Genomic DNA, 26,749 nt, shown 5'->3' on the forward strand with positions numbered 1-26,749 from the left:
CACACGGCACCCCATGTGCTGTGTCCCGGCACCTGGAAAAGCTATGGAAGATGCCCCTGCCACCCATGCAGGAGACCCAGGTGGAGTTTCAGGCTCCTGGCTTTGGCCTGGCCCAGCCCCAGCCACTGCAGCCATTTGAGGAAGGAATGAGCCAGGGGATGGAATTTAACTCTACCTTTCAGATAAATAAAATATTAAAAACTGACGCACTCCCAGCAGTGCTATTTCCCAACCATCTCAAGGGCCCAAGGTAGGGTGTCAGTTCTGTCCCACACGAGATGTTGCTTGCTACAAATCCAAAGGCTTTATTTTTGCATAAATAAATACTTAAGAAAATGATGAATAAATAACACACAAACAAACTTGGTCTTAGCCACGCCTCCCACTGAGGCCCAGGCAGGGAGATGGGGTTTCAGTAGGCGGGGAGGGAGAGGGTGTGGCCACGGCTTGGCACAGGGCCATGGCTTGGACTGGGGACTTGGGAGAGGCGGGGGAGGAAGGCAACGTGTGGGCGGGGGCGAGGATGGGGCCCAGGGAGGAGGGTGGGTTCCTGAGGCGCGCCCAGGCTCTGGCCCGGGCTGCAGGGCTGAGGCAGGGGCCCAGCTCCTCCTGGGCCCGGGCGATGCGGCGGGCAAAGCGGCTCCGATCCCTGGCGAACTGCTCCCAAGGGCCCTTGCGGGCAGCCTGGGCCGGCCCCGCCCACACAGCCAGGAGATGGACGGTGACCTTGTCAGAGAAGCGCACCTGGAGGTGGACAGCACGGCCATGCAAAGACGGGCATCCAGGAGGGGGAGGAGAGAACCAGAGAGCAGTGAGGCAGGACGAATGCCCACCAGAGCAGATCCCCGCGCGGCCGGGTGCCGCAGCTGCTGCCTCTCCCCCCGGGGCCCCGCCTCTCACGCAGCAGTGCGTGACAGCTCTCCCGACAGTGCACACGCAATCCTGTGCAACACGGGCGCCCAGCAGTCCCGGCCGGCAGCCCTCCTCCCCCGCCCAGGCCTTCCCACTCCCAGCCCCCTCCTCCCCGAGCCTCAAGGCCCAGGGCCCTCGGCACCCACCTTTCTGGCCAGGGGAGTCTCAGGGTCCGGACCGCGGGCCGGGGCCTCTGAGACCTTGAGCCGCCTTCGCAGCCGGACGGGCAGCTTAGGAGGAGCCCACGGAGGGGGTGGCTTCTCTCCAGGTAGGTAGACGGCCACTCGGAAGGCAGGGGGCTCAGCTTCTCCATCCTCCTCAGCTGATCCCTCGTCGCTGTCATCGTCTGTGTCCTCTCCTGGCCGATACACCCAGGCCCTCATGAAGGCACTTGTTGCATGGGTGGGAGAGGAAACCTCAGCTTCTCCCCACTCCTCAGCTCCTCCCTCCTCCTCAGCTGATCCCTCGTCGCTGTCATCTTCCGTGTCCTCTCCTGGCCGACACACCCAGGCCCTCACGAAGGCACTTGTTGCACAGGTGGGAGAGGAAACCTCAGCTTCTCCCCACTCCTCAGCTTCTCCATCCTCCTCAGCTGATCCCTCGTCGCTGTCATCGTCCGTGTCCTCTCCTGGCCGACACACCCAGGCCCTCACCAAGGCACTTGTTGCACGGGTGGGAGAGGAAACCTCAGCTTCTCCCCACTCCTCAGCTTCTCCATCCTCCTCAGCTGATCCCTCGTCGCTGTCATCTTCCGTGTCCTCTCCTGGCCGACACACCCAGGCCCTCACCAAGGCACTTGTTGCACGGGTGGGAGAGGAAACCTCAGCTTCTCCCCACTCCTCAGCTTCTCCATCCTCCTCAGCTGATCCCTCGTCGCTGTCATCTTCCGTGTCCTCTCCTGGCCGACACACCCAGGCCCTCACCAAGGCACTTGTTGCACGGGTGGGAGAGGAAGCCTCAGCTCCTCCCTCCTCCTCAGCTGCCCTGTCAGCAGGGCCCTCCTCCTCCTCACTGTCTTCTTCCTCTGGGTCCTTGCCGGACTGACTGAGCAGGGGCCTCCGAAGGGGCGCCAGGCAGCGTGGCCCGGGGCCGGCGTCTCCTCTCCCGGCTGCTCCGTGCACCCCTTCCCCTGTCTCCCTGCTTTCCTCTCCTGAACAAGGCTCCCGGGGCCTGGGCTCGGCGCTGGAATCCGAGGCCGGATCGGAGGCCCTCCTGCCTTCCTGGCTTCCTGCTCTTTCCTCCTCCGTGGCTCGGGCCCCGCCGTCCCCTGGGCAGCGCGCCCCTCTGCTGGGCTCGGGTCCTGGAGTCGGGGAACTGGCGGCGCTGGGGGCGTCTCCATCCTCTGTGCGGGGCTCCCCCCCTGACCAGGGATAAGAGACCGGGGCCACGCCCCCTCTCTCCGCTTCCTCCGCCCCAGGGTTCTTATCAGACCCGCGCAGGCTTCCCCCCCACAGGCTGGGGCACAGGGCAGCAGGCTGGCCGGCTGCAAGCTGCCCTCCCTGTTCGACACTGGCTGCCTCTTCGTCATCGTCATCTGCAAGTCCCGGGGCCTCAGGCAGGCAGCCTTTCCGCCTGAGGCAGGGCGTCCTGCCGCTGCCTCCAGCCCCCCAGGGGGCTCCCCGGGCGGCCACGGGCGCCTCCAGGCCAGCCTCGACCTGATGTTCCAGCAGCCAGCGCTGCGGAGGTCCTGGGCCTCTCAGGAGGCTCCAGGCCCGGCTGAGGAAGCCCATCAGCGGGGACAGGAGGAAGAAGGGGTGGGCGTCCCCCCAGGGGGCGCCATGATGCGGCACCTGGCCGGGCGCCATCTGTCTGGGCTGGAAAAGGGGGAGAAGGAAAGGAAATAAAGTTGAGGGGCCATTTGGGGCTGGCGCGGGGCGTGACCGTGAGTCAGGCCGCCGGAATTAGCAACAGGCGCAGCTCCGGATTCCTGACGCCGGCCACGCCCCTCTCGCGCTCTGGGGCCCGGCTCGGTCCACCCTTGGGTCCGAGCGTCCAGACCCCCGACCCCTCCTCTCTTCAGACCCAGGAGAACCAAGAACAAAGGCCTTCTCCTCGCTCCCCGTGGGGACGCAGGTCGCTCACCGCCCTGGGCACTGACAAATCAGGCCGCCATCTTTCCCTGGGGGCTCCGTACCTCCCGACACCCCCAGCCCCGCCGCGGCTTCCTTGGGGACCCAAGGGTCTGTCTCGCAGGCTCAAGCTCCAAGACTCCCAACCCTCCCGCCTTCCCAAGCTGCGGGCCCCGGCCCCCTCCTCCACGCCCCGGAGACCCCCACCCCCGGTCCTACCCCGCCCCAGGCCCTGCCTCCCTCAGGACCCGAGCTCGAGTCCCGGCCCCGAACCCTCTAGTCCCGGGAGCCCGGCCCTAGCCCCCAGCTCCCCGGCGCCCCTCGCTCACCGTCTGGGGCCTGCTCGTCACCCCGGAGGCAGCAGCGCCGGCTCGGGCTGCCAGAAGCGATCGTAGGTCCGGACGGCTCGGGAAGCCAGCGCGTTCATCTCGCCCTCAGGCGTGAGGCTCGAGGACACTTGGTCCCACCGGCGGTCGCAAGCGCAGTGGCGGCGAACGGGCGTCTCGCATGTAATCTTCCACGGTGCTGGCTGGCGACAGAGCGGTGGAGCACGGACGCCGCTCGCGGCGCTTTTATAGGCCGGCGCGCTGACGTCACGCGGGGCGGGGCTTCGGGAGCCCGCCTCCGCGGGCGGGGAAGCGAAAAGGGAACCGGGACTTCTCGCGGGGATTCCAGGCCTGTGACGTCACGGCGGCCTTTCCGCGCGGGCTGTCCGTCACGCGCGTGCCCCTCGCTCAGCTCTGCGCGATGGCTCCCCAGCCCAGCGTAGGCGGCGGGCCCCAGCCTGCGGTCGCCGGCGGACGGGGGTGGCCGTGTCCCCGTTCCACTTGCCCAAGGTGGTCACTGCAGCGTCCAGCCTCCTAGCGGGCAGGCCGGCCCCCTGCTCGGCTGTATTCGCGGGGCTGCACCGCACAGTCGGCATTTCGCCTACTGATTTACTGTTCGATGTAACCATGGCCTTAAATATTTTTAAAGTATTTATTATTTATTTATTTGATAGCGTGAGAGAGAGAGAGAGAGAGATCTTCCATCTGCTGGTTCACTCCTTAAATGGCTGCAAGTAGCCAGGACCAAGCCGGGTCAGAACCAGGAGCAAGAAGCTCCACCCAGGTCTGCCCCGTGGCTGGAGGGGCCCTGGGGCCTTCACCTGTCTGCTCAGGTGGGAACTGGACGGGAAGCAGAGCAGCTGGGGCCGGAACCCGCGCTCCGACGTGGGGTTCCGGTTGGCCTTAAAGTGTCTGTATATATTACCTATATATATTTTAAAAGATTTATTTATTTATTTTAAAGGTAGAATGACAGAGACAGCTGGAACTGGATCCGGCTGAAGCCAGGAGGCAGGAACTCCCTCGGGTCTCCCATGTCGGGGGGAGGGGCAAGCCCTGGGGCCATCACCCTCTGCCTTCCAGGGGGCATTAGCTGAGTGGCCGGCCTCGCACCAGCCCTCCGGTGGGGGTGTGAGTGTCCCAGCCGGCAGCTGAAGGCCCTGCTCCACAACACCTGAAGAAATTACTTTTTAGGGTACATGTTTTGGTTAGGACTGGGTGGCTCCCTCCTGGGAGTGGGAAGCGTTTGCTCTGAGCGCCTGGCCCAGGGACACAGGGCCAATCCCCTGTCCCTCTTCCCCTAGCCGGTCCATAACTTTGCTCCCCAAAATGTGCCCCAGCTCCCACCTGGATCTGAGATGGAGATTCGGAGCTGCCCCCTACTTGACCGTGCCCCAGCCAGCGTCTGGAACTGCAGGCTGACACCAGGAGCCAGGAACTCCCTCGGGTCTCCCATGTGAGCGGCGGGGACCCAACCCCTGGGGCCATCACCCTCTGCCTTCCAAGGGGCATCCGGGAAATCCAGGCCACCCCCTGTGCCTGGGTGATGGAAGCACCCAGCCTCGCCCAATCAAAGTCTCCCTTCCAGAACCGAGGAGCCCCGACTCGGGCTGTCAGCTTCTGGATTCCTGACCCCAGTTCTTCAAGAGCCTCAGCCCAGACTGCTTACAAAACGCAGGTCCCCTCTCTTTAGGCCACCAGCGGCCCTGGCCCGATCCTGCCCCTGCCTGCAAGCCCAGAGCACTCCCGGCCACAGCCCTTGGGGACCCTGGAGCTGGGGGCCGGGCAGCCCCTCCCCTCAGCTGGGAGGCCAGCCCAGCCAGGGGTCTGGCTGCGGTGGGGAAGCCAGGAGGGGCGGGGACAGCCGGGATTGGGAGGGGAGACAGCGGCGTGGGCGGCTGGCAGAGGCAGGGAAAGACCAGCAGAAAGGAAAGAGAAACGGGAGAGGGAGGAAGAGAAAGCGGGGAGAGTCGGAAGAGAGAGGGGGAGAGGGAGAGAGAGAGGGAGAGAGAGAGAGGAACGACGTGGAGGGCCAGAGAGAAGAGTAAGAGAGTGAGTGGGGGGGGGGCGAGACGGGGTAGGGGGGAGAAAAGTGTTAAGGAAGAAACCGAATCTGTAAGAAAAAGAGAGAGAGAGAGACGGGGGAGAGAGCGTGGTTGTGGGAGGAGAGAATGAGAGAGAGACGGACTGGAAGAGGCAGAGGTTGGAGAGAGGGAGGCAGAAGGTGAGTGAGAGGAAGAGAGGGGGAGAGAGGGAGCAACAGGAGACAAAGAGACAGTGAGAGGGCCAGCAGGCAGGTGAGGAGAGGCCGAGGCCTGCGAGAGGTGGTTCCGGAGAGACGCGGGAGGCGGGACACCTGTCCCCGGGACCTGTGAGCCGGGTAAGCTCCCTAGCTGGGCTGGGACGCGCTGGCTGGTGTACATTCCTCATGCCACTAGCTTGGCCCGGGCACTTGGCCAAGGTGGGGTGGAGGTGTGCGTGGGACAACAGGAGACAGGTAGCCTGGGGCGGCCGGAAGGAGGCAGGGCAGGGGGTCCCTTAGGCACAGAGAGGGTCAAATTCCTGGCCAGGGCACGGTGGGCAGCAAGAAAGAGGCCCCTATTCTCGGGCCTGGGCTGCAGACAGCTGCCCCTCCCCGCAGCTGCCAGTACCGCCTACCTCTCTTGGCATCGCCCTTGGTATGCGGGCCTGGGCCCTGGCCTCCCCCAGCCCCCGGTCCCTAAACAACAGTCTCTTTCTCTTTAGCCTCCTCCGACCTCTGCGCCCCTGACCCCACTCTGTCCCCGGCAGGGTCCGCTGCAGAGACACAGCCCCTTTCTTCCTCTCCCCCAGCCCCTGATGGAGGAAGGCAGGCCCTGGAGCAGCCTCAGCCTGGCCAGCAGCACCTCTACCGTCTCCTCACTCAGCAACCTGAGCACCAAGGTTCGAGCTTCCCGGTGGGCACGGGGAGGAAGGCGCGGCTGTGGGCCACCCAGCCCCCTGTTTCCTTGCCCTGGGTTCTGAGCTGCTCCAAGGACCCTGGTGGTTAAGGACAGTATCGGGGGTCTGCCAGACAGAGTAGGGTCCCAGATCCCACCCGCACTCCGCCCCCAGCACAGCTAGGATTTCAGAGGCACGCCCAGCTCTGACCCCGCCCCTCATATTTTCCTAATTCTAAGACTAGCAACCTCCACTGACCCTGCTTGCTAAACTGGAGGCCACTCCCTAGCCGTGAGGCGGCTCTAGGAACTCTAGTGGCTGTGGGACACTCCCTGTGCTCTCTCTGGCCATCACTCTACCCACTCATGAAACCCTATGAAGAAAGCCCCTTCTCTGACGGTCAAGGCCAGCTCCCTGCCCCCCGGGTCGTCACCACGGTCGCGAGTCCAGTTGCAGCCTCTTTTCCCTGTCCTCCTGCTCACACGCTTCCCGCTCCCCAGGTTCGGGGCGCAGAGACCCGGCCCCACTTCTAAGGAAGGGTGCATTGCAGCCGGCAGGGGGAGGCAGCCCCATCTGGGCGGGCGGGGGTAAGGGCCCCCTTCTCCTGCAGGTGGTCACCAGGGGAAGTCAGCGCATTGGACAATCCAGGGACTCGGCCGGAAGTGCCTCCTGATGCCGGAGCTCCCTGCCAGTATTCAAGTTCAAATGCCAAGGGCTTCGCCACACCCGGGACTCTCGTGGCTAAGGGAGCAGACTGCAGATTCCCGAGTCCCCCCACTCCCCACAGCCTCTCCCCTTCTCCAAGCACTGCCCCCCGTCTGCCCATCAGCTGTGCGGTACAGACCCTGGATCTCCAGCAGGGCCCAAGGGCAGCTGGCCGAGGGCCCACGGCTGCCTGCGCCTCGTGTCCGTCTGGAGGCCCGGTTCACCTCTGACCCCTTCTCTCCTCAGAAGCCCACCAGGGCAGTCAACAAGGTGCACGCCTTTGGGAAGAGAGGCAATGCGCTCAGGAGGGACCCCAACCTGCCCGTGCACATCCGAGGCTGGCTTCACAAGCAGGTGCCGTCGGGGGGAGGGGCAAGGCCAGTGCAGGCTGGGGCCCTGGCTGCCCGCGGAGTCTCGCCTCCCAGGTTCCCGCTGTGTTCCCGCCGTCACTGCCTCTCCCCTTGTCCTGCCGTTGCGTCTCTCACTGGCTCATTCACGCGTTCGTTCAATGACGCTTAAAACGTTCCTGGTCCCAGGGCACACACCATGCACGTGACATTTGGGAGGGGGGAACTGGGCAGAGATAGGTCGTAAGTTAGTAAATCAATAAATGGATTTTGGGGCTGGTGCCGTGGCTCACTTGGTTAATCCTCCGCCTGTGGCGCCGGCATCCCATATGGGCGCCAGGTTCTAGTCCTGGTTGCTCCTCTTCCAGTCCAGCTCTCAGCTGTGGCCCAGGAGTGCAGTGGAGGATGGCCCAAGTGCTTGGGCCTGCACCCCACGGGAGACCAGGAGAAGTACCTGACTCCTGCCATCGGATCAGCGCAGCGCGCCGGCCGTAGCAGCCATTTGTGGGGGTGAACCAATGGAAGAAAGACCTTTCTCTCTGTCTCTCTCTCTCACTGTCTAAATCTGCCTGTCAAATTAAAAAAAGTCTTGAAAAAAAAAAAGGATTTGTTCATTTCAGAGGCTAGGAAGCGCTGTGAAGAAATGGCAGAGCAGGGTGGGCGTTTGGCCTGGTGGTGAAGTACCGGGGTTTGAGTTCTGCTTCTTCTCCCCGTCCCACCGTCCGGCCAGAGCAGACCCTGGGAGGCACCACGTTGTTGGGTCTCTGCCACCCGTGTGTGAGACCCAGATGAGATTCTGGCTCCTAGCTTTGGCCTGGCCCAGCCCTGGCTGTTACGGGCATTTGGGGAGTGAACCAGCACATAGGAGCTCCCTTTCTGTCTTTCACACAAATAAAAGTCTTCAAAGAGGAGGAAACACAGATGCGTGTACTGGAAAGTGGCTGAGGCCAGGGCGAGTTCTCACTCAAAAGGCCTCTGAGCTGAGAACGGAATGGCAGGAAGTAGCTCACCGTGCGAGTGTCTCTGGGGATAAGGGACATCCCAAGGGAGCCGTGTGGCAGAAGGCAAGAGCTTGGTGTTTGGACGCAGCCACGGGAGGAGAGGCGGGAGGGCCTGCGGGCCGTGGTTCTCGGAGAGAAGTCCCTGGGGATTGGCTGGAAAACCACCATCGGATTGCATCCCCGCGTTCCTGAGTTGGGAACCCTGGGGCTGGGGCTCTGGCCTCTCTGTTCGAACACAGCTTCCCAGGGGCTCTTAGGCAGGTGCTAGTTTGAGACGCCTTCCCAGGCTCCGGGAGAAATGAGCCGGATCTCAGTGTGGCAAGCCGCTGTCCCAGGGCGGGTGTTTGGTGCGCTGGTTAAGATGCCCGCATCCCCTATAGGAATGCTTGGGTTTCGGGCTGGCTCTGCTTCCCACCCAGTGCCCCGCTGACATGCACCCTGGGAGGTGAGGGCGACGGCCCAGGCGCCCCTATAGGGGCCCAGGTGGAGTTTTGGGCTCCTGGCTCGGGGCTGGCCAAATCCCAGCTCTTGTGGCTCTTTAGGGGTGAAGCAGTGGCTCGAGGATCTCTCTCTAATAAAATGAAAGTAAGTAAGAAATTGGAAACAGGCCGGCGCCGTGGCTCACTAGGCTAATCCTCCGCCTAGCGGCGCCGGCACACCGGGTTCTAGTCCCGGTCGGGGCACTGGATTCTGTCCCGGTTGCCCCTCTTCCAGGCCAGCTCTCTGCTGTGGCCAGGGAGTGCAGTGGAGGATGGCCCAGGTGCTTGGGCCCTGCACCCCATGGGAGACCAGGAAAAGCACCTGGCTCCTGCCATCGGATCAGCGCGGTGCGCCGGCCGCAGCGCGCCGACCGTGGCGGCCATTGGAGGGTGAACCAACGGCAAAGGAAGACCTTTCTCTCTCTGTCTCTCTCTCTCACTGTCCACTCTGCCTGTCAAAAATTAAAAAAAAAAAAAAAAAAAAGAAATTGGAAACAGAGAGAAAGCCCCTGTCTCCATGTGGTACATCCTCTTCCCCAAACTTCCCTGAAACTTCTCAGCCCCCGACTGACAGGTGAGAGAGGATGAGGGCTCTCTGGGAAAACGCGTGTTCATGCTTTAAAAGGGACGGAGCCGCTCCTGTACCCGCGTGCCCAGAATCCACGTCCACTCCCACACACTGACTTCCGGCCACCAAGGCCACCAGCTCCAACATGTGTCTCTGTCCCTCCCTCTCCCTGACCTGTGTGGCTGGCTCAGTCTCCCTGCCTGCCTCCATCCCGCTCCCCCCAAGTCTCTCTCTGGCTCTCTGCCTACCCCCCACCCCCGTGTTACCCATCTCCATCTCCTCCCTCCTCTCCTCTCTCTCCCCAGGACAGCTCTGGGCTCCGGCTTTGGAAACGCCGCTGGTTCGTCCTCTCCGGCCACTGCCTCTTCTACTACAAGGGTCAGTGTCCAAGCTGGCAGGGTGGGAAGGCCCCAGCCTTCCCCTGAGCCTCGTGGCCTCCTACCCCCGCCCCCCGAGTGATCCCAGCCCCCTCTTTGCAGACAGCCGCGAGGAGAGTGTCCTGGGCAGTGTCTTGCTGCCCAGCTACAGTATCAGGCCGGATGGGCCGGGAGCCCCCCGAGGCCGGCGCTTCACCTTCACGGTGAGTCTGTCAGTGGGGCTGGAGGGGTGCAGGGTGTGTGGGTGCAGGGACAGCCATGCCTGGATAGCAATCGCCTTGACCAGGTCCATGGCGGCCGGGTCCCAAGCGCTCCCTTCCCGCAGGCGGAGCACCCAGGCATGAGGACCTACGTGCTAGCCGCTGACACATTGGAGGACCTGCGGGGCTGGCTCCGCGCGTTGGGCAGGGCCTCCCGCGCGGAGGGGGACGAGGGGTGAGTGGGAGTCCAGGCTGTGCCCCTGGACCTGTACCTCCATTCTGAGGCAGTCCCAGCACCCCAAACTTCTGCGGGCGCTGCAGGCTGGAACGTCCAACCCCGGGTCTTCCAGCCAAGGGGACCACCCCCACCTGTCACTCAGGCCCCGCCCCCAGGGAGTTCTCTTCCAATCAGCATAGAGACTCTCCCTTAAGCCCCACCCACCAACCTTCCAGCCCCACCCATCATCAATGTTGAGCGCTCCGATTGGCTCCGTCAGAAGCCTGTCTGTCAGATAAAAGACAAGGTCAGGTTTTGTTTGTTTGTTTGTTTTTAAATGAGAGCTTGTCTTTAAGGCTCTGCCTAAGCCTGTCCCAATTCTCGGGCTGGAACTGGATTCCTTGGCTCGGCCTACTTCAGAGTCCCAGGCATTGGGTTCCGCGAGCGGTGTGGACCCTGTGGCCTAGCCCCGGTCGCTTCCTCCATCCCTCTCTGCGAAATGGAAGCCGTGACCTCCCCTTCTGGGGCGCATCGCCGCGTCCCCGTGTGTGAAGACGGCGTTCAAAGCAGTGACATCCCTGCGTGTGCCCGCTCTGCAGGGGCAGACCCAGGTCCCCGGCTCGTCCCCAGCCGGCGGAGGGCCCTGGCGGCCCTGGCGGCCCTCCGGAGGTGGGCAGAGGCGATGAGAGGCGCGTCTCGGAGTCGCCAGAGGTGGCTCGCCTCGCCAGAGGTCGGGGCCGGCCGCGGCTGCTCACCCCCAGCCCCACAGCCGACCTACAGTCTGGACCCCGGGCTCGGAGGGCGAGAAGCCCGGAGTGAGTGGGACGGGGGCGTGGTCTCCGAGGAGGGCGGGGCCGGGCGGGGCGGGGCCTAGCGCCTTCTGAGGGGCTTGTGTGTGAGTGGCGAGGGTGTTTTGGGGTGGGAATTGTGGGGATCCAGCCCGTAGGGGAGGATTCTACTGAGAGACGGGAGGTAGGGGCCATGGAGACGTGCGCTTCAGGCTGGCCTGAGGGGTCCTGAGGTGCCTGGTGTGGGTGGGGCGCCGGTTGACTCAGTTTCCCGCTTCTTCCCGCAGCCTGTTTACACCCCTTTCTCGCCCTCCGTCCCCTCTGAGCCTCCCACGTCCTCAGTCTGCTCCTGCGCGGCGACCCCCACCCTCCTCAGGAGACGCAGCACCCCCGGCCCGACCTCACACCCCGCTGAGTCGCATTGATGTTCGGCCTCCTGTGCACTGGGGCCCCCAGCGCCAGATCCTCTCCCGGCCTCCTACCCCCCGCAGAGGACCCTCCTCTGAGGCCGAAGGGGGCAGGCCCCCCAGGAGCCCCCAGCGCTGGAGTCAGGAGCCCAGAACACAGGTGAGCGGAGAGGGGACACTCTGGGCATCGTGGGTACCATCCTCACAGCTTGGCACAGCTGTGAAAACATGGACTCTATCTCCCATCAGGCACCTCGGCTGCCCTGCCAAGCTTGCCGGTGGCCGTTGTGCCTTAAAGCATCATGGGGATTGTAGTCCAGAATGCTCTGGGCACCTCGGTTAATCTTCCCACATTGGTCTCCTGCCCCTTTTTCCTCTCAGCATCGTGGGGTTGGAGTCCAGAAGATATCTAACTAACTTTCATCAGTGCTTGAGGCTGTGTGGCCTGGAGAATCCATTTATTTTATTTAACTATATTTAAAAGAGTGGCAGAGAGATACAGACAGGGGTCTGTCATTTGCTGGTTCACTACCCAAATGATCACAGTAGTGGAGCCTGGGCCAGGCGGAAGCCAGGAGCCAGGAACTCCACCCAGGTCTCCCAGGCGCGTTGGCTGGACGCCACATTGGAAGCACGGTGGCCAGGATGCCGCTGGCACTCCGACAGGGGATGCGTAACCTGCCGCTCCTGGGAGCGCACCTGTCGTCCTGAGTCCCCATGGTGGCGCACGGCTGGGCCCGGCTTTTGAGGAAGTGGAGCCTCCAGAGTTCTCCTAAACACTTCAGTTCTGTGCTGTGATGTTTGTTACTAAGACAGGCCAGTTTCTAAACGTCTCCATGTTAACGTTCCTCCAGGCCCCCTCTGGCTCCTCCACTTACCTCCGGCTCCCTCCGCGGCCTCCAGGGACCCGGGCCTCCATGGTTTTGTTGGTAGGTACCCCGGGCTTCCTCTGCTGTGTGGGGTCCGTTCTCAGGCCTGCGCTGCCCCGGGGAGACTGGGTATCTCAAGGTGCTTGGAAAGGTGCTTATGTTCCCCTACTGGGGCCGCGGTAGCCAAGCGCCGCCAGCGGGGTGACCAACAATAACAGGCACGTGTTCCCTCTGCGGCTCTGAAGGCCGGCAGTCTGCAGGGCTGTGCTCGCTTTGAAGGCCCTGGGGAGGGCCTTTGCTTGCCCGTCTCCTAGCTTCCGCTGACAGCAGGCCCTGGCGGCCCCATCACCCCAGCCTCCGCTGCGTCACCACCCGGCCATCTCCCTTTGGGGCTGCCTGTGTGCCTCCTCCTATGACATTAGCATGACATCATCGTAACTCACGCTGCACCTGCAGACGCCCTATTTGCATATGAGCTCACCTGCCCAGGTACATGGTTGGGAGCTGAACATGCTGCTTGTAGGACACAAGCGAATGGTCAGTAGAGCCCAAGGGCTTTCCGCTGGCAGGGCTGAAAGCAGTTCTGGAGATCTGTTCCAGGCAAGAAAGCCTAGGAGGGCGGGAGCTGCCTTCTGTGTCTTTCAGGAACTCCTTGGAGTAAGGGGGGGGGGGGTGATGGGAGGGGCTGTCATGCCCTAGAAGTGGGCTTCATGGAGACCACAGTCTGAGCAGTGGCCACTCACAGCGGGGGAGGGACGTCTGGGGTGGCGCTGGAGGGCCTAGCAGGCCTGAGCCCGCGGCGTCTCGGATACTCCCAGGGGGCCAGCTGCTTCGAGCACCTGCCAACAGCGAGGGACTTTTGATGCAACAGCGCCCCTGTGCGTGTGCCTGGTTCGCGTGACTGGGTTCTGCACCTGTGCATTCAAGCAACCCCAGGCAGAAAACACGGTGGGGGGGGGATTGTTTTGAATTGAGTATACAGATTTTTTTCCTTGTCATTATTCCCTAAACAATTCAGTATAATAACTGTATTTTTTTAAGATTTATTTATTTATTTATTTGAAAGGCAGAGTTACACAGCGAGGGGGAGAGACAGAGAGATCAATCTTGCATCCACTGGTTCACTTCCCAAATGGCCACAACAGCCAGGGCTGGGCCAGGCTGAGGCCAGGGGCTAGGAACTCCGTGCAGATCTCCCAAGCACTTGAGCCGTCTTCTGCGGCTTTCCCAGGTGTGTTAGTAGGGAGCTACATCGGAAGCAGAGCAGCTGGGACTGGAACGTGTGCTCTGGTGGGGACACTGGCGCTGCAGGTATCAGCTTAACCCGCTGCAGCACAGCGCCAGCCCAGGGACTCCTTGAATCCGAGTTCCTTCCTCTCCAGAGAGAAGCCAGCTTTCCTGTGGCCATCGGTCAGATGAGCCACCCTTTCCCATGGATTCCCCAGGCCACCTCTGTCACGTGTGCGTGGCCGGTCTCATCTGCTGATTCTGCGCCATTGGTCTCTTTGCTTACATGCCAAGCAAACTTACTTCTGTCTTTCTCTTCCAAAGGTAGCACTATGGCCTTGTGGCTGTGTATTCCCGTGAGGTGACGCAAGTCTACATTCACTCGTGAATCTGATGTGGGTTGGATTAGTGCGAGTTTCTCAGAGCTCCCCGCTGCTTGCTGTGAGGGGGCGGGTACTGCGGTGAATTTATGTCAGTCAAGGAGCATCTAACAGCTTCATAATATTGAAGTGTCTCATACAAGGCATGGACTGGCCGGCGCCGCGGCTCACTAGACTAATCCTCCACCTTGCGGCGCCGGCACACCGGGTTCTAGTCCTGGTCAGGGCACCAGATTCTGTCCCGGTTGTCCCTCTTCCAGGCCAGCTCTCTGCTGTGGCCCGGGAGGGCAGTGGAGGATGGCCCAAGTGCTTGGGCCCTGCACCCCATGGGAGACCAGGAGAAGCACCTGGCTCCTGCCATCGGATCAGCGCGGTGCACTGGTCGCGGCGGCCATTGGAGGGTGAACCAATGGCAAAGGAAGACCTTTCTCTCTGTCTCTCTCTCTCACTGTCTACTCTGCCTGTAAAAAAAAAAAAACAAACAAACAAGGCATGGACTATCTTTTCATTCATTCAGGTCATCTCCTAGGTCTGTTTTTTCAAGTTTTCGATTTTTTTCCCCCATAGAGATCTTGTATATTCAGGTATAGCAACTCCTATACCTGAATTCCTGTTGTGTGTGTGTGTGTGTGTGTGTGTGTGTGTGTAGAAAAATACGAAACATAAAATGTACCATATCAATACCTTTTTAAAAATTAAAAAAGAAATTCCAAATCTGTTTCTTTGAGAGGCAGAAGGAAATCTCCCATCCACTGGTTCACTTCCCGAACACCCGCATGGCTGGAGTTGGGCCAGGAGCCGGGAACTGAATCCAGGTCTCCCGTGTGGGCAGCAGGGACCCCATTGCCTGAGCCATCACTGCGGCCTCCCAGGGTCTGCATGAGCGGGAAGCTGTGGCCAGGAGCCGAGGCTGAGGACCCAACCCAGGCGCTCCCATGGGGGACGTGGGTGCCTTAACCAGTCTCTTCTCCACTTGGCGAAACGCCCATCCTTAACCACTTCTAAGTGTGCAGTTCAGTTATGTGTGCTTAAACACATTACAATCAAATGAAACAGATCTCTAGAACTTGTCTATCTTGGGGCTGGTTCTGTGGCGTAGCAGGTAAAGCCGCCGCCTGCCGTGCTGGCATCCCATATGGGCGCTGGTTTGAGTCCCAGACGCTCCACTTCCGATCCAGCTCTCTGCCATGGCCTGGGAAAGCAGTAGAAGATGGCCCAAGTCCCTGGGCCCCTGCACCCATGTGGGAGACCTGAAAGACGCTCCTGGCTCCTGGCTTCAGATTGGCGCAGCTCCAGCCGTGGCAGCCATATGGAGAGTGAACCAGCGGATGGAAAACTCTCTCTGCCTCTGCCTCTCTGTAACTCTGCCTTTCAAATAAAAAATAAATAAATCTTAAAATAAATTTTAAAAAGCACGTGTCCATCTTGTACAACCCTGTTCCTTTTGAACAGCTCACTGTTCCCTCCCACAGCCTCTGGAACCCACTGCCCTGCTGTGTGTGTCAGTCGGTTTAGCTGTGTGCATCTGTTGGGTTAGCTGTGTGCATCTGTCAGTTTAGCTGTGTGCATCAGTTGGTCTAGCTGTGTGTGTCAGTCGGTCTAGCTGTGTGCATCTGTCGGTTTAGCTGTGTGCATCTGTCGGTCTAGCTGTGTGCATCTATCGGTCTAGCTGTGTGCATCTGTCGGTTTAGCTGCAGACTCCTCATGGGAATAGAACCCCGTGGAACTGGACTTTGGGGACTGACTGATTTCATGGAGCCCGGTGTCTTCAAGGCTCTTCTCTGTTCGTGCAGCGGGACTCGCTTTCTGTACAGCCTGAGTGGTGTTTGCATGGATCGATCACACTTCATCTGTTCACACGTCATGATCGGAGAGTTTGGGTCTGCTCTTTGGCTATTATGTGCAGTGCCGCGACAGACTGGGTGTGCCAAGATCTCTTCAATGCCCTGCTTTCCATGCTTTTGGAGATGAGCCTTCCTGGTGGTTTTAAAGCCACTCGAATGGGGTCTTACGTTCTCATTGTGTTTCCCAGTTCTTAATGCTGTACAGCAGTGCCCTTCGTTTACGTGCCGTCCCCTTGCATCTGGGTCTCTGCCGAATCCACTCATTCGCTCTTGGATTCTGTTGCTTCTTTGGGGTGGAGGAACGTGCGACCTGTAAACATTGATGGCTTCACCGATCCCCCTCCTCTCCTTAGACCTTCCCGTTTCCCCTCTTTATAGCACTGGTCAGGGTCTCCGGTGCCACGTTACACCGTAGTGGCCAGTCAGCTAAAGTTTCCCCATGGATTCTGCCGTTTGCTGTCGCTGTTTGATCCCATTGAATGTTCCGAAGCTGACGCTCAGAGGGGCGCTAACAAGCAGAGGGGGATAAAACGGGCAGGGCTCAGTGAGCTACGGTGGGGACCTGTGTGCACCCTTTGACCTTTGACTTCTCCCCCTCTTCAGCCAGGTCCCCCCTTGGACTCAGCCTTCCACCAAAATTTGGAGACAGATGTAAGTTCTCCCGAATCTAACCCCTGCTGCTCTCCGACCAGGGGAGGGAGTGTTCCGGATGGTGGTAGGGGGCGGGGGGTGCGTGCATAAGTAGCTCCTGTTCTTCCTCCAGACTCTGCTGACCAAGCTGTGTGGGCAGGACCGGCTCCTCAGGAGGCTGCAGGAGGACCTGGACCAGAAGCAGGAGGAGAAGGTGCCGGAGGGCCCCAGCCCCTCCCCTGCCCTTAGCCCTCCCTGACTGTCGGGTCCGGATGCTGGGTGGATGGCAAGGTGGGGGATGCTTGCCCTCTCCTGTGGCCGGGGGTGGCCTCGGAAGCCTGACCACCTCCCTGTCGCTGCAGGAACAGCTGGAAGCAGCCCTGGAGTTGACCCGGCAGCAGCTGAGCCAGGCAACCAGAGAGGCTGGGGCTCCCGGGAGGGCCTGGGGGCGCCAGCGCCTCCTGCAGGACCGACTGGTCAGCGTGAGGGCCACCCTCTGTCACCTGACTCAGGTGAGCCCCGGGGAAGGGGGAGGCCCTCCCAGGGGGTCCTTGGGGGGCACATCCATGGACTCACGGGAGCGTTCCTCAGAATTCCAGCCTCTTAAACTCTAAACCAGGAACCGGGGCCATCCCAGGGCACGGGAGACAAGCGTAAGGTCCACAACTTAAGTCAGCACTTTCAGAGGGTGATTTCATTTTTTAACTTTTTAAATTTATTTTTAAAGATTTTATTTATTTTGAAAGATTATTTATTTGAAAGGCAGTGTGAAAGACAGAGATTCTGTGTGCTAGTTCATGGCTAAAATGGTCACAACAGCCCAGCCGAAGCCAGCAGCGTGGAACTCTGTGGAAGTCTCCCACATGGGTGCAGGGCCCAAGTACTTGGCCATCGTCCGCTGCTTTCCCAGGTGCGTTAGCAGGGAGCTGGACCAGAAGTGGAGCAGCCGGGATTCCAACCGATGCTGGCATGTCAGGCAGCATCTTAATCCATTATACCGCCACATCGGCCCCTAGTTTTTAAATTGTTTTGAAGATTTACTTATTTGTTTGAGGGCGATGGAGAAAGGTCTTCCATTTTTCCATCTGCTGATTCACTCCCCACGTGGCTACGACAGCCAGCACTGGGCCAGGCGGAGGCCAGGAGCAAGGACGTCCATTCTGGTCGCACACTTGGGTGGCACGGGCCCACTGCTGCCTTCCCAGGTGCTTTACAGGGTGGCCGGGACTTTAGCCGGCGCCCGGGCTCAGGCAGCAGCTGACCCTGCCACATCACACACTGGCGCCCCTAAGAGGGTGATGTTAACGTGGGCTTCCTGGATCCGAATCTCGACTCCCACTCCTAGTAGCTGTGTGACCTTGAGAAGAGTCACTTAACCTTTCTGGGCCTTAGGTGCCTCCTAAAAATAGTATTTACTTTGTAACGTCACTGTGAAGATTGCACGTGTGTGTGTAAATGAATGACTAAACCAGTGAAGGACCCATGACTTGGCTATAATTATGACATATGCATGATGTAGACAGATGCTTACATGGTGAGATTATTGTTTACGTGTCTGTAAGGCGGAGACAATCACAGACCCCTCCTCACGAGAATTAAGCGGGTGTGTAAGCTGCTGTTGTGACGGTCAGTGGTGTGGCGAGGAGGTTTGTGCTGCCCAGAGGTGTGTGGCTGCCGTGGCACTGGTGTCAGCTGTGTAGACTCTGCCCCCGTGGAGTAGCTGTGATGTCAGCTGTGTAGACTCTGCCCCTGTGGAGTAGCTGTGACATCAGCTGTGTAGACTCTGCCCCTGTGGAGTAGCTGTGACGTCAGCTGTGTAGACTCTGCCCCCCCCATGGAGTAGCTGTGACGTCAGCTGTGTAGACTCTGCCCCCGTGGAGTAGCTGTGACGTCAGCTGTGTAGACTCTGCCCCGTGGAGTAGCTGTGACGTCAGCTGTGTAGACTCTGCCCCCGTGGAGTAGCTGTGATGTCAGCTGTATAGACTCCACCCCCATGGAGTAGCTGTGACATCAGCTGTGTAGACTCTGCCCCCGCCATGGAGTAGCTGTGACATCAGCTGTGTAGACTCTGCCCCACCCTGTGGAGTAGCTGTGACATCAGCTGTGTAGACTCCGCCCCCGTGGAGCAGAAGTAACCCTGGGATTCCGGGAACGCTGTTCTTGGTCCACACCAGCAGCTCACTGGAACTGCAGGTTCTACCAGGTGCTGGAGCCCCACCTGGGGATTATTGTCTGTGTATCCCAGGGCACGGGAAGCAGGCTCCCTCCCTTCTTGTCAGCCGTGGAAAGGTGGGGTGGGGATGGTGGAGTGAGTGCTGACCTCGTGTCTCCTGTGTTCTGGAACCTGAGGAGCGGGAGCGGGTCTGGGACATCTATAGCGGCCTGGAACAGGAGCTGGGCACCTTACGGGAGACGCTGGAGTACCTGCTTCACCTCGGGTCACCCCAGGTACCTCCCTGCTGCGGAGCCTCCGGCCCTCTGTCCACTCTAAGTTCCCCTGGAAGCCTTCTTGTCCTTGGGGTGGGGGTGGGGGCTCCTGCTGTCTGTCCTTTCCTCCTGAGGCGCTTGGTTTGCAGACCGACTTTGAGATTCAGAGCCACTCTCCCCTGGTTCTACTCACGGCGCAGCCTCCTCTCCGTATGCAAATTCAGCTTTTGAGTCAGCACCCTGCCTTCACTGTTGCTTCTGTCCTCTGCAGCCTCAAGTTCTAGGCCCAATCCTGAGTTCAAGCCCCACTCCTAACATATAAGCCCAGTGCTCAGCCTCAGTCCCACTCCTCCTAAGCACAGCCGTGGCATTCTACATCGCGTGTGTGTAGTTGAAAACATTACCCTCTAGTTAAATCTGTGAAGTGCCTCTTCCCAGATTTAAGCCCCACTGTCTTCACCGTGAGCCCCTCCTACTTCATCCTAAAATCCACCCCATGACTCCAGTCCACTGCCTACTGGACTTAAATACATCTTGGCACCAACAACACATAAAAAGAACAATGGGTAACACCCAAATTGGGTTTATTACAGGAATGCAAGGTTAGTTTAACATTTGAAAACCAGATCATGTGTTTCACGATATTTAAGAAAATAAAGGCAAATAGATGAATGGATGCAGGAAAACATATCACAGATATGTTGGAAGTGAAGCCATTTTTACGTGCAGATGACATGTAATGTCGAAAATCCAAAATAATTTCCAGTTAAATTAGATAAGCAAATTCAGGAAGGTGAATATGCAAAAACCAACTATCTTTCTATGTGTTAGTGCCAAACAGTTGGAAAATGAATATGTAAAAACTATATAATTTATAATAACAGAAAAAGGGATAAGTCTAATTAAAGATATGCAAGACACTTATTCTGAGAACCACAAACATCAAAGAGAAACTGAAGACGACCTATAGACATGAGGAGGTATACCATGTTTATGGACAGGAAAAGCTTTAGTCTCCCCACACCCATGTCTCCAACAGAGATCTGCATTTCTGACACACATTCAGAAGATTTTCATGGAGATTAACAAGTTGACACTAAATTATATTTGGAAATGCAAAAGGCCAAGACAATCTCCAGGAAGAACAAAGTTTGAGGACCAACACAACTGGATGTGCCCTGTGACGATAAAGCCTCACTGAACAGTGTCACAGAGCAACAAAACTAGCCTAAGGGATGGAAGGAGGTGTTCAGAGACAGACTCCCAGGTATTTGTATGGTCATCTCTTCATGACAGAGGTAACACCGCAGAGGAGTCTTCAACCCAGTTGGACATCCAGATAGATAGATAGAGATCCATATAGACCTTAACACCCTAGCATAACCCTCCCTATGACATGTCAGCCAGAACCCGCCGGTCCCACCTCTGCATCACAAACTCCTCTCATTCCCCCAGGACCGCGCCTCTGCCCAGCAGCAGCTGTGGATGGTGGAGGACACCCTGGCAGGTCTGGGTGGCCCCCAGAAGCCACCCCCCCACACTGAGCCTGACTCCCCGTCGCCCGCACTCCAAGGGGAGGAGTCCTCAGAGAGGGAGGTGAGAGTCACACCCCTTGCTCCTCATCCCCAGCTTCCTGTCTCTTCCTGCGAGGCCCTGGCCCTGCCCCACCCCCCATCCTCTTTCCCAGGTTAGTTCTTAGCATGGTGCCAACCTTGTGCCTGGGCAGCTAACCAAGTTCCGGCAAGCAGTCTAACTCATGGAAGCCTCTCATTCCTTATTTGCTATCCAGGCGACACTGGGTAGCCATGGTGGGGGATTGGTCCCAGGATCCCCTGCGGCTGTAGAGGCTTAAGTTTCGTGTACAAAATCAGGCAGCACTTGCATACAACCTAGTGCATAGCCTCTCGTGAACTTACACCCGTCTCTACATGACTTGTGATACCCACTACATAAATGCTCTTGAACCGTCATCCTATTTCAGGAAACGATGACAAGAAAGAAAAGTCTGCACGTATTTGGGATAGCAATCTTCCATCTCTGGTTGAATCCACATGTGCAGAACGTGTGTGGGGGGTGACTGTGTCACCCCACATTCCTGTGCTGTGGGCCCAACAACTCCCAAGGCCGGCTGCGAGCGCCCCTTCCCAAGCCCTCAGTCAGATTCCGTGAGCTCAGCCTTGTGGGGAGCCCTCGGCCCACAGATCTGGGCGAGCGCTGCCAGTCAGGGCTGCTGCTGCCCCAGACACTGCTGCTTGTCGTGCTCGGCTCGCAGGGCTCTGCGGGGCAGCAATGGTGCCTGGAGCGTGTGTGGCACACAGTGGACCCTCGGGAAGTGGGGCCCCGGGTGCCACGGCTGGGTTAGAGACACTGCTTGCTCCAGCCTTCAGACAGTGCATCTGAAAGACCTGCTCAGCTTGGCTATGTTTGTGCCATCAGCCGTTACATCTCCCTCTCTCTCTTTAAATACACACACACACACACACACACACACATATCTATCTATCTATCTATCTATCTATCTATCTATCTATCTATCTTTCGCTATCTGATTTATTTATTTGAAAGGCAGAGAGAGAGAGAGAGAGAGGTCGGTCTTCCATCCACTGGTTCACTCCCCAAATGGATGCGACAGCCAGGGCTGGGGCTGCTGAATCCAGGAGCCTGGACTCCCCCCAGGTCTCTCGTGCAGTGGGCAGGGACCCCGCACTTGGGCCGTCGTCTGCTGCCTTCCCAGGCACCTTAGCGGGGAGCTGGACTGCAAGTGCACAGTAGCTGCTCCAGTATGGGATGCAGGTGTCCCTCGAGGCGGCCTAACCCACGTGGCCACACACTCCACGTTTACCATCAAGGCCTTCCTGGCCCTGTCTCACTTGAACAGTGGGAACGGTAATGATAACTTTCACTCCTCTCTCCCGACCCCTGCAGAGCCTGCCTGAGTCCCTGGAGCTGAGCTCTCCCCGCTCCCCGGAGGCTGACTGGGGGCGGCCCCCGGGGGGCGACGGAGACCCGGCCAGCCCTCGCGCAGGTGAGCATTCCGGTGGGGTGGGGTCTCTGGGTGGTCCCACCCTCACCGACACCTGTGCCATCCTTGCAGGTCTCGGGTCTCCAAAGATGTCCCGGGCCCCCAGCCCCGAGGGTCCCCGCTCCACATCCCCACAGCCAGGAGCCAAGGTAGGCCATCTGGGGTCCCCCTAGGTCCATCTTTTATTTATTTTTTTTGACAGGCAGAGTGGACAGTGAGAGAGAGACAGAAAGGTCTTCCTTTTGCCATTGGTTCACCCTCCAATGGCTGCCGTGGCTGGTGCGCTGCGGCGGGCGCATCGCACTGATCCGATGGCAGGAGCCAGGTGCTTCTCCTGGTCTCCCATGGGGTGCAGGGCCCAAGCACTTGGGCCATCCTCCACTGCACTCCCGGGCCACAGCAGAGAGCTGGCCTGGAAGAGGGGCAACTGGGACAGAATCCAGCGCCCCGACCAGGACTAGAACCCGGTGTGCTGGCGCTGCAAGGCGGAGGATTAGCCTGTTGAGCCGCGGCACCGGCTAGGTCCATCTTTTGACCTGACTGCCATGGACCCCCCCCCCCCACATTCCTGGGGACAGACCTGGGAGAAGCGAGTTCTAAAACCAGAGCAAATTGCACTAATTGGTGCCAGAAGCAGCAGCAGATCCAAGCTATCTCCCTGGAATTCTTACTCATGTATTTGAAAGGCAGAGAGATCTGAATCGCCAGTTCACGCCCCTAATGGCTACACCGCCAGGACTGGGCCAGGTCAAATCCAGGAGCAGGGAGCTCAGTCCGGGTCTTCACAGAGGCTGCAGCAACCCAGCTGCTTTATCCGTTACCTGCTGCTTCCCGGGTAAACTTGAGCTCGAAATGGAAATTCGAACCGGAGCTGGGACTCAAATCCAGGCGTTCAGATACGGAGTCCGGCTCCCAAGGGGCATTTTAACCTCTGCACAAAGGCTTGGCAGCAACCCTGGACCTTCTTTTCTTTATTTATTTGAAAAGCAGAGTTAGAGAGAGGCAGAGAGAGAGAGAGAAAATCTTCCATCCGATGGTTCACTCCCCAAATGACTGCAACAGCCAGAGCTGCACCGATCTGAAGGCAGGAACCAGGAGCTTCCTCCAGGTCTCCCACATGGGTGCAGGGGCCCAAGGACTCGGGCCATCTTCCACTGCTTTCCCAGGCCACAGCAGGGAGCTGGAATGGAAGTGGAGCAGCCGGGACTCGAACCAACGCCCATATGGGATGCTGGCACTGCAGGGGGAGGCTTTACCACAGCACCGGCCAGGCTCCTCCTGAAGACACTGGGCTAGGAGCTGTTCCAGGCATCTGAGCGTCTGGCAGTCCCTTGGCCTGGGACGGCAGAGCCAGCTTTCGGGGGGCCTTGTGCCCCTGTGTGCCCTTTGCACATCCAGGCTTGCCCGTCTCTGGAAGGAAGCAGGCCGCATGGCTCCCTTGGCCCGCTTTCCTGCCTGTGGGGTCGGAGCCCGACAGCCTGCGCTCCTTCTGTCCCATCTCTGTCCCCTCCGTTCAAGCTGAGAGGACCCACTGGACCCACCTGTCACTCACCATGGCCTAACCACTTAGCAGCCGGAGCCCAGCCCCACCCGCGGTGTCCTTCCGGGGCTGGAAGTCTGTGCAGGTTCCCTGGGCTTGTGGCAGAAGCAGAGGGGGAAGGGCATTTACGACGCCCTGCCAGCCTGACGCCTCTGCAGCCAAGGAGTCCCGTCTCTCCTCTTGTCCTGGAAGCCGGTGCGAGTAGCTTCTGTCGCCAGAGCTCGGGGGTCTACACTGGCGGCCAGGGAAGTTGGGGTGCTTCCTTCTGCTGGGGTCACAGCTTAAACTGCGGCAGCGGGCCCGGAGGAGGGTGCAGCCCCGGCCCCGGCCCTCCAAGGCCTGTCCCTGTGGTCAGGGTGAGCAGGGGCCGGCCAGCGCCAGCGCCAGGAGTGGAAAGACCCCTGGGAGATGCTGTGACTGTGCTAAGCACGAGGCTGCAGGCTGAGCGGCTCAGGGGAAAGGGAGAAGGAGGAGGCCCACGGTGGGGCAGCTGGGGGTCTCTCATCTCCCTAGGCCCCCGTGGCCCGGCCCCGGATGAGTGCCCAAGAGCAACTGGAGCGCATGCGCAGGAACCAGGAATGTGGACGACCCCTCCCGCGCCCGGCCTCCCCCAGGCTCCTCACTCTGGGGAGGACCCTGACCCCCGCCAGACGCCAGCCGGACATGGAGCCAAGGGTGAGGGGGCCGGGGCGGGGAGCGGGGGCCCTCCACGCCGAGTTTGAGCCTCAGTTTCCCCCACCTAACCCCAAGGGCCTTTCCTGATTCTTCCCAACTCGTGGTGTTCACTGGCTCCCCTGGCGGTGGCTCCCGGCTCAGGAATTCTAATGCCCCAGTTCCTTTGCAGCCGGTCCTAGGACACACGGGAGCCGCGAGATGGCTGAGAAGCTCGGGGTCCTGGAGTAGGTAAGGAACCGGAGGGCGGGTCAGGCACCGGGGACAGCAGTCTGCACACGGGGAGGGGCGGGGCGGGGCGTGTGGCTCCAGCCTCCCGAGTACCGAACTCACGAAGGGCGAAGCGTGCGTCTCTGGGGCGTCTGTGACAAACTCAGAGAGCGCTAGGGCCTCAGTGAGAACTGCAGGCGCCGTCACCCCCGGGGTGGACCTCAAACCCTGCCCTTCCGCACCAAGGAAATCGGGTAAAATATGGACGGCGGCTGGACTACAAATCCCATAATGCACGCGGGCGGCAAGAGCGTCGCGCCAAGCTTGAAGTCTCCGGAAGACACGTGCCGGGGACTACAACTCCCAGAAGGCCGCGCGCGCACCGCCGTCCCCGCCGCACACGCTCCCCCAACCTTCTTTTTCCTAGTCCGAGGAACGCTGCCCAGTCCCTGCCGCCGTCCGAAGGCCCCCGGGAGCGGGTCCTCAGCCTCTCCCAAGCCCTGGCCTCTGAGGCGTCACAGTGGCACAGAATGATGATAGGTGAGGGGCTGGGACTCTCGGACTGTTGGGTTTTAGGGTGGGGAGAGCGGGGGCCTTGCAACCCTAGGTCCTGGTGAGGAGCGGTCTGGGGCCCCGGGCTCCCGGGGGTCCGGAGGCCCGCGCCCGAAGCTTGCCAGCCTCGTTCTCCATGCGTCTCTCCAGGCGGAAACTTGGACTCCCGGGGAGACCCGCTCCCCGCCGCGCCGCCTGCCCCCTCGGACCCCACGCCGCCGGGGCCGCCTCCCGCGAGGTCTCCGGTGGCTAACTCCGGCTCCGCGGGCTTCTCGCGCAGAGGTAGCGGGCGTGGCGGAGGCCCCGCTCCCTGGGAGCGCGCGTGGGACTCCGGGCCGTCCGCCCCGGCTGAGAACCGGGATGAGGGGACGTGGCCGCTGCGGGTCACTCTGCTGCAGTCCAGCTTCTGAGCAGGCCGCCCCCAGCGCGAGGGGTGGGCAGGCGGTCCCGCCCGCGGGCCGGGGCCGGCGCCAGACGCGGGGTGGCCTGGTCCCCACCCGTGGCCTGGGGGACGTGTTTCCATGGCCGAAAATTGGTTTGCCGAACACTGTGCACATTAAGATTAAAACAACTTTTCGCCTCCAGTTTCTGTCTGTCTGGGGTGTGACTGGGGTCCTTGAGGGGCAGGCTGCAGTCCTGGACTCCCGGGCCCTGGAGGAGAAGGGACAGGGGCACAGTCTGAGGAGGGAGGCACACAGGATCCTGGACTCCTGGGTCTGAGGGAGGAGGAGTTAGACAACCAGATCCCTGGGTCTGCGGGAGGAAGCTGGGGCTGGACCCCGGGTCTGCAGGAGGAGGGGCTGGGGCTGGACCCCTGGGTCTGAGGGAGGAGGGGCTGGGGCTGGACTCCAGGTCTGAGGGAGGAGGGACTGGGGCTGGACCCCTGGGTCTGCAGGAGGAGGGGCTGGGGCTGGACCCCTGGGTCTGAGGGAGGAGGCTGGGGCTGGACCCCTGACTCTGAAGGAGGAGGGCTGGGCTGGACCCCTGGGTCTGAGGAAGGAGGGGCTGGGGCTGGACCCCCGGTTCTGAGGGAGGAGGGCTGGGACTGACCCTGTGTCTGAGGGAGGAGGGGCAGGGCTGGACCCCTGGGTCTGAGAGGGGAGGCTGGGCTGGACCCCTGGGTCTGAGGGAGGAGGGCTGGGCTGGACTCCTGGGTCTGAGGGAGGAGAGCCGGAACTGGACTCCTGTATCTGAGGGAGGAAGGTTGGTTTGGACCCCTAGATCTAAGGGAGGAGGGGCTGGGCTGAACCCCTGGGTCTGAGTGAGGAGGGGCTTGGGGCCTGCACCCCTGGGTCTGAGGGTGGAGGGCTGGGGCTGGACCATGGGTCTGAGGGAGGAGGGGCTGGGCCTGGACCCCTGGGTCTGAGGGAGGAGGTGCTATGGGCTGGACTCCTGGGTCTGAGGGAGGAGGGCTGGGGCCTGGGCTCCTGGGTCTTAGGGAGGAGGGGCTGGGGCTGGACCCCTGGGTCTGAGGGAGGAGGGGCTGGGGCTGGACCCCTGGGTCTGAGGGAGGAGGGCTGGGGCTGGACTCCTGGGTCTGAGGGAGGAGGGGCTGGGGCTGGACTCCTGGGTCTGAGGGAGGAGGGGCTTGAGGCCTGGACATCTGGGTCTGAGGGTGGAGGGCTGGGCCTGGACCCCTGGGTCTGAGGGAGGATAGGCTGGGTGCCTTGACTCTTGGTCTGAGGGAGGAGGTTCTGTGGTCTGGACTCCTGGGTCTGAGGGAGGAGGTTCTGTGGGCTGGACCCCTGGGTCTGAGGGAGGAGGGCTGGGGCTGAACCCCTGGGTCTGAGGGAGGAGGGTCTTGGGGCCTGGACCCCTGTGTCTGAGAGAGGAGGACTGCAGCCTAGACCCCTGGATCTGAGGGAGGAGAGGCTGAGGCTGGACTCCTGGGTCTGAGGGAGGAGGGGCCAGAACTGGACCCCTGGGTCTGAGGGAGGAGTGGCTGTTGGCCTGGTCTCCTGGGTCTGAGGGAGGAGTTCTGTGGGCTGGACCCCTGGATCTGAGGGAGGAGGCATGGGACCCAAGCTGAGGTCTCTGGCCTTCCTGATAACGCCCCCAGGG

General features: G+C 60.5%; 2 protein-coding genes across 11 annotated transcripts; one reads left to right on the forward strand and one right to left on the reverse strand.

Annotated features, from left to right (window-relative positions):
• Positions 1–281: 281 nt before the first annotated feature.
• On the reverse strand, positions 282–3,528 carry PPP1R15A (protein phosphatase 1 regulatory subunit 15A). The gene is made up of 3 exons (XM_051828805.3): positions 3,311–3,528; positions 1,059–2,726; positions 282–744 (listed from the first exon to the last, which is right to left on the reverse strand). The coding sequence occupies exons 2-3, from the start codon at positions 2,715–2,717 to the stop codon at positions 370–372; spliced, it is 2,034 nt and encodes a 677-aa protein (XP_051684765.3). The 5' UTR covers positions 2,718–2,726; positions 3,311–3,528; the 3' UTR covers positions 282–369.
• Positions 3,529–4,942: 1,414 nt separating this feature from the next.
• PLEKHA4 (pleckstrin homology domain containing A4) lies at positions 4,943–25,272 on the forward strand. Of its 10 annotated transcripts, none has more exons than XM_051828797.3 (20): positions 4,943–5,359; positions 6,140–6,229; positions 7,178–7,285; positions 9,632–9,704; positions 9,806–9,906; positions 10,029–10,138; positions 10,720–10,935; positions 11,196–11,475; positions 12,170–12,244; positions 16,239–16,286; positions 16,399–16,479; positions 16,628–16,777; positions 18,615–18,713; positions 20,148–20,288; positions 21,618–21,717; positions 21,787–21,863; positions 23,768–23,929; positions 24,099–24,157; positions 24,564–24,676; positions 24,839–25,272. In XM_051828797.3, the coding sequence occupies exons 2-20, from the start codon at positions 6,146–6,148 to the stop codon at positions 25,096–25,098; spliced, it is 2,337 nt and encodes a 778-aa protein (XP_051684757.3). In that variant the 5' UTR covers positions 4,943–5,359; positions 6,140–6,145; the 3' UTR covers positions 25,099–25,272. The 10 variants fall into 10 exon arrangements, with proteins under 10 accessions (XP_051684757.3, XP_051684755.3, XP_051684754.3 ...); XM_051828795.3 differs by having other exon boundaries at positions 5,223–5,687; positions 6,053–6,229; XM_051828794.3 differs by having other exon boundaries at positions 5,231–5,687; positions 6,098–6,229.
• Positions 25,273–26,749: the final 1,477 nt, after the last annotated feature.

Source organism: Oryctolagus cuniculus, chromosome 18 (genome assembly GCF_051225735.1).
Source record: "Oryctolagus cuniculus isolate XC-2025 breed Fujian yellow rabbit chromosome 18, ASM5122573v1, whole genome shotgun sequence".
In the NCBI taxonomy this organism is placed as follows: Eukaryota; Metazoa; Chordata; class Mammalia; order Lagomorpha; family Leporidae; genus Oryctolagus; species Oryctolagus cuniculus.

Bases quoted from the DNA above. Each gene is read 5' to 3' on its own strand.
- PPP1R15A (XM_051828805.3), bottom strand. From the start codon at position 2,717: ATGGCGCCCGGCCAGGTGCCGCATCATGGCGCCCCCTGGGGGGACGCC. The intron at 745-1,058 runs GTGGGTGCCGAG...GTCCACCTCCAG, and splicing joins AGACTCCCCTGGCCAGAAAG to GTGCGCTTCTCTGACAAGGT.
- PLEKHA4 (XM_051828797.3), top strand. From the start codon at position 6,146: ATGGAGGAAGGCAGGCCCTGGAGCAGCCTCAGCCTGGCCAGCAGCACC. The intron at 16,778-18,614 runs GTGAGCCCCGGG...CTGGAACCTGAG, and splicing joins CCCTCTGTCACCTGACTCAG to GAGCGGGAGCGGGTCTGGGA. The intron at 18,714-20,147 runs GTACCTCCCTGC...TCATTCCCCCAG, and splicing joins TTCACCTCGGGTCACCCCAG to GACCGCGCCTCTGCCCAGCA.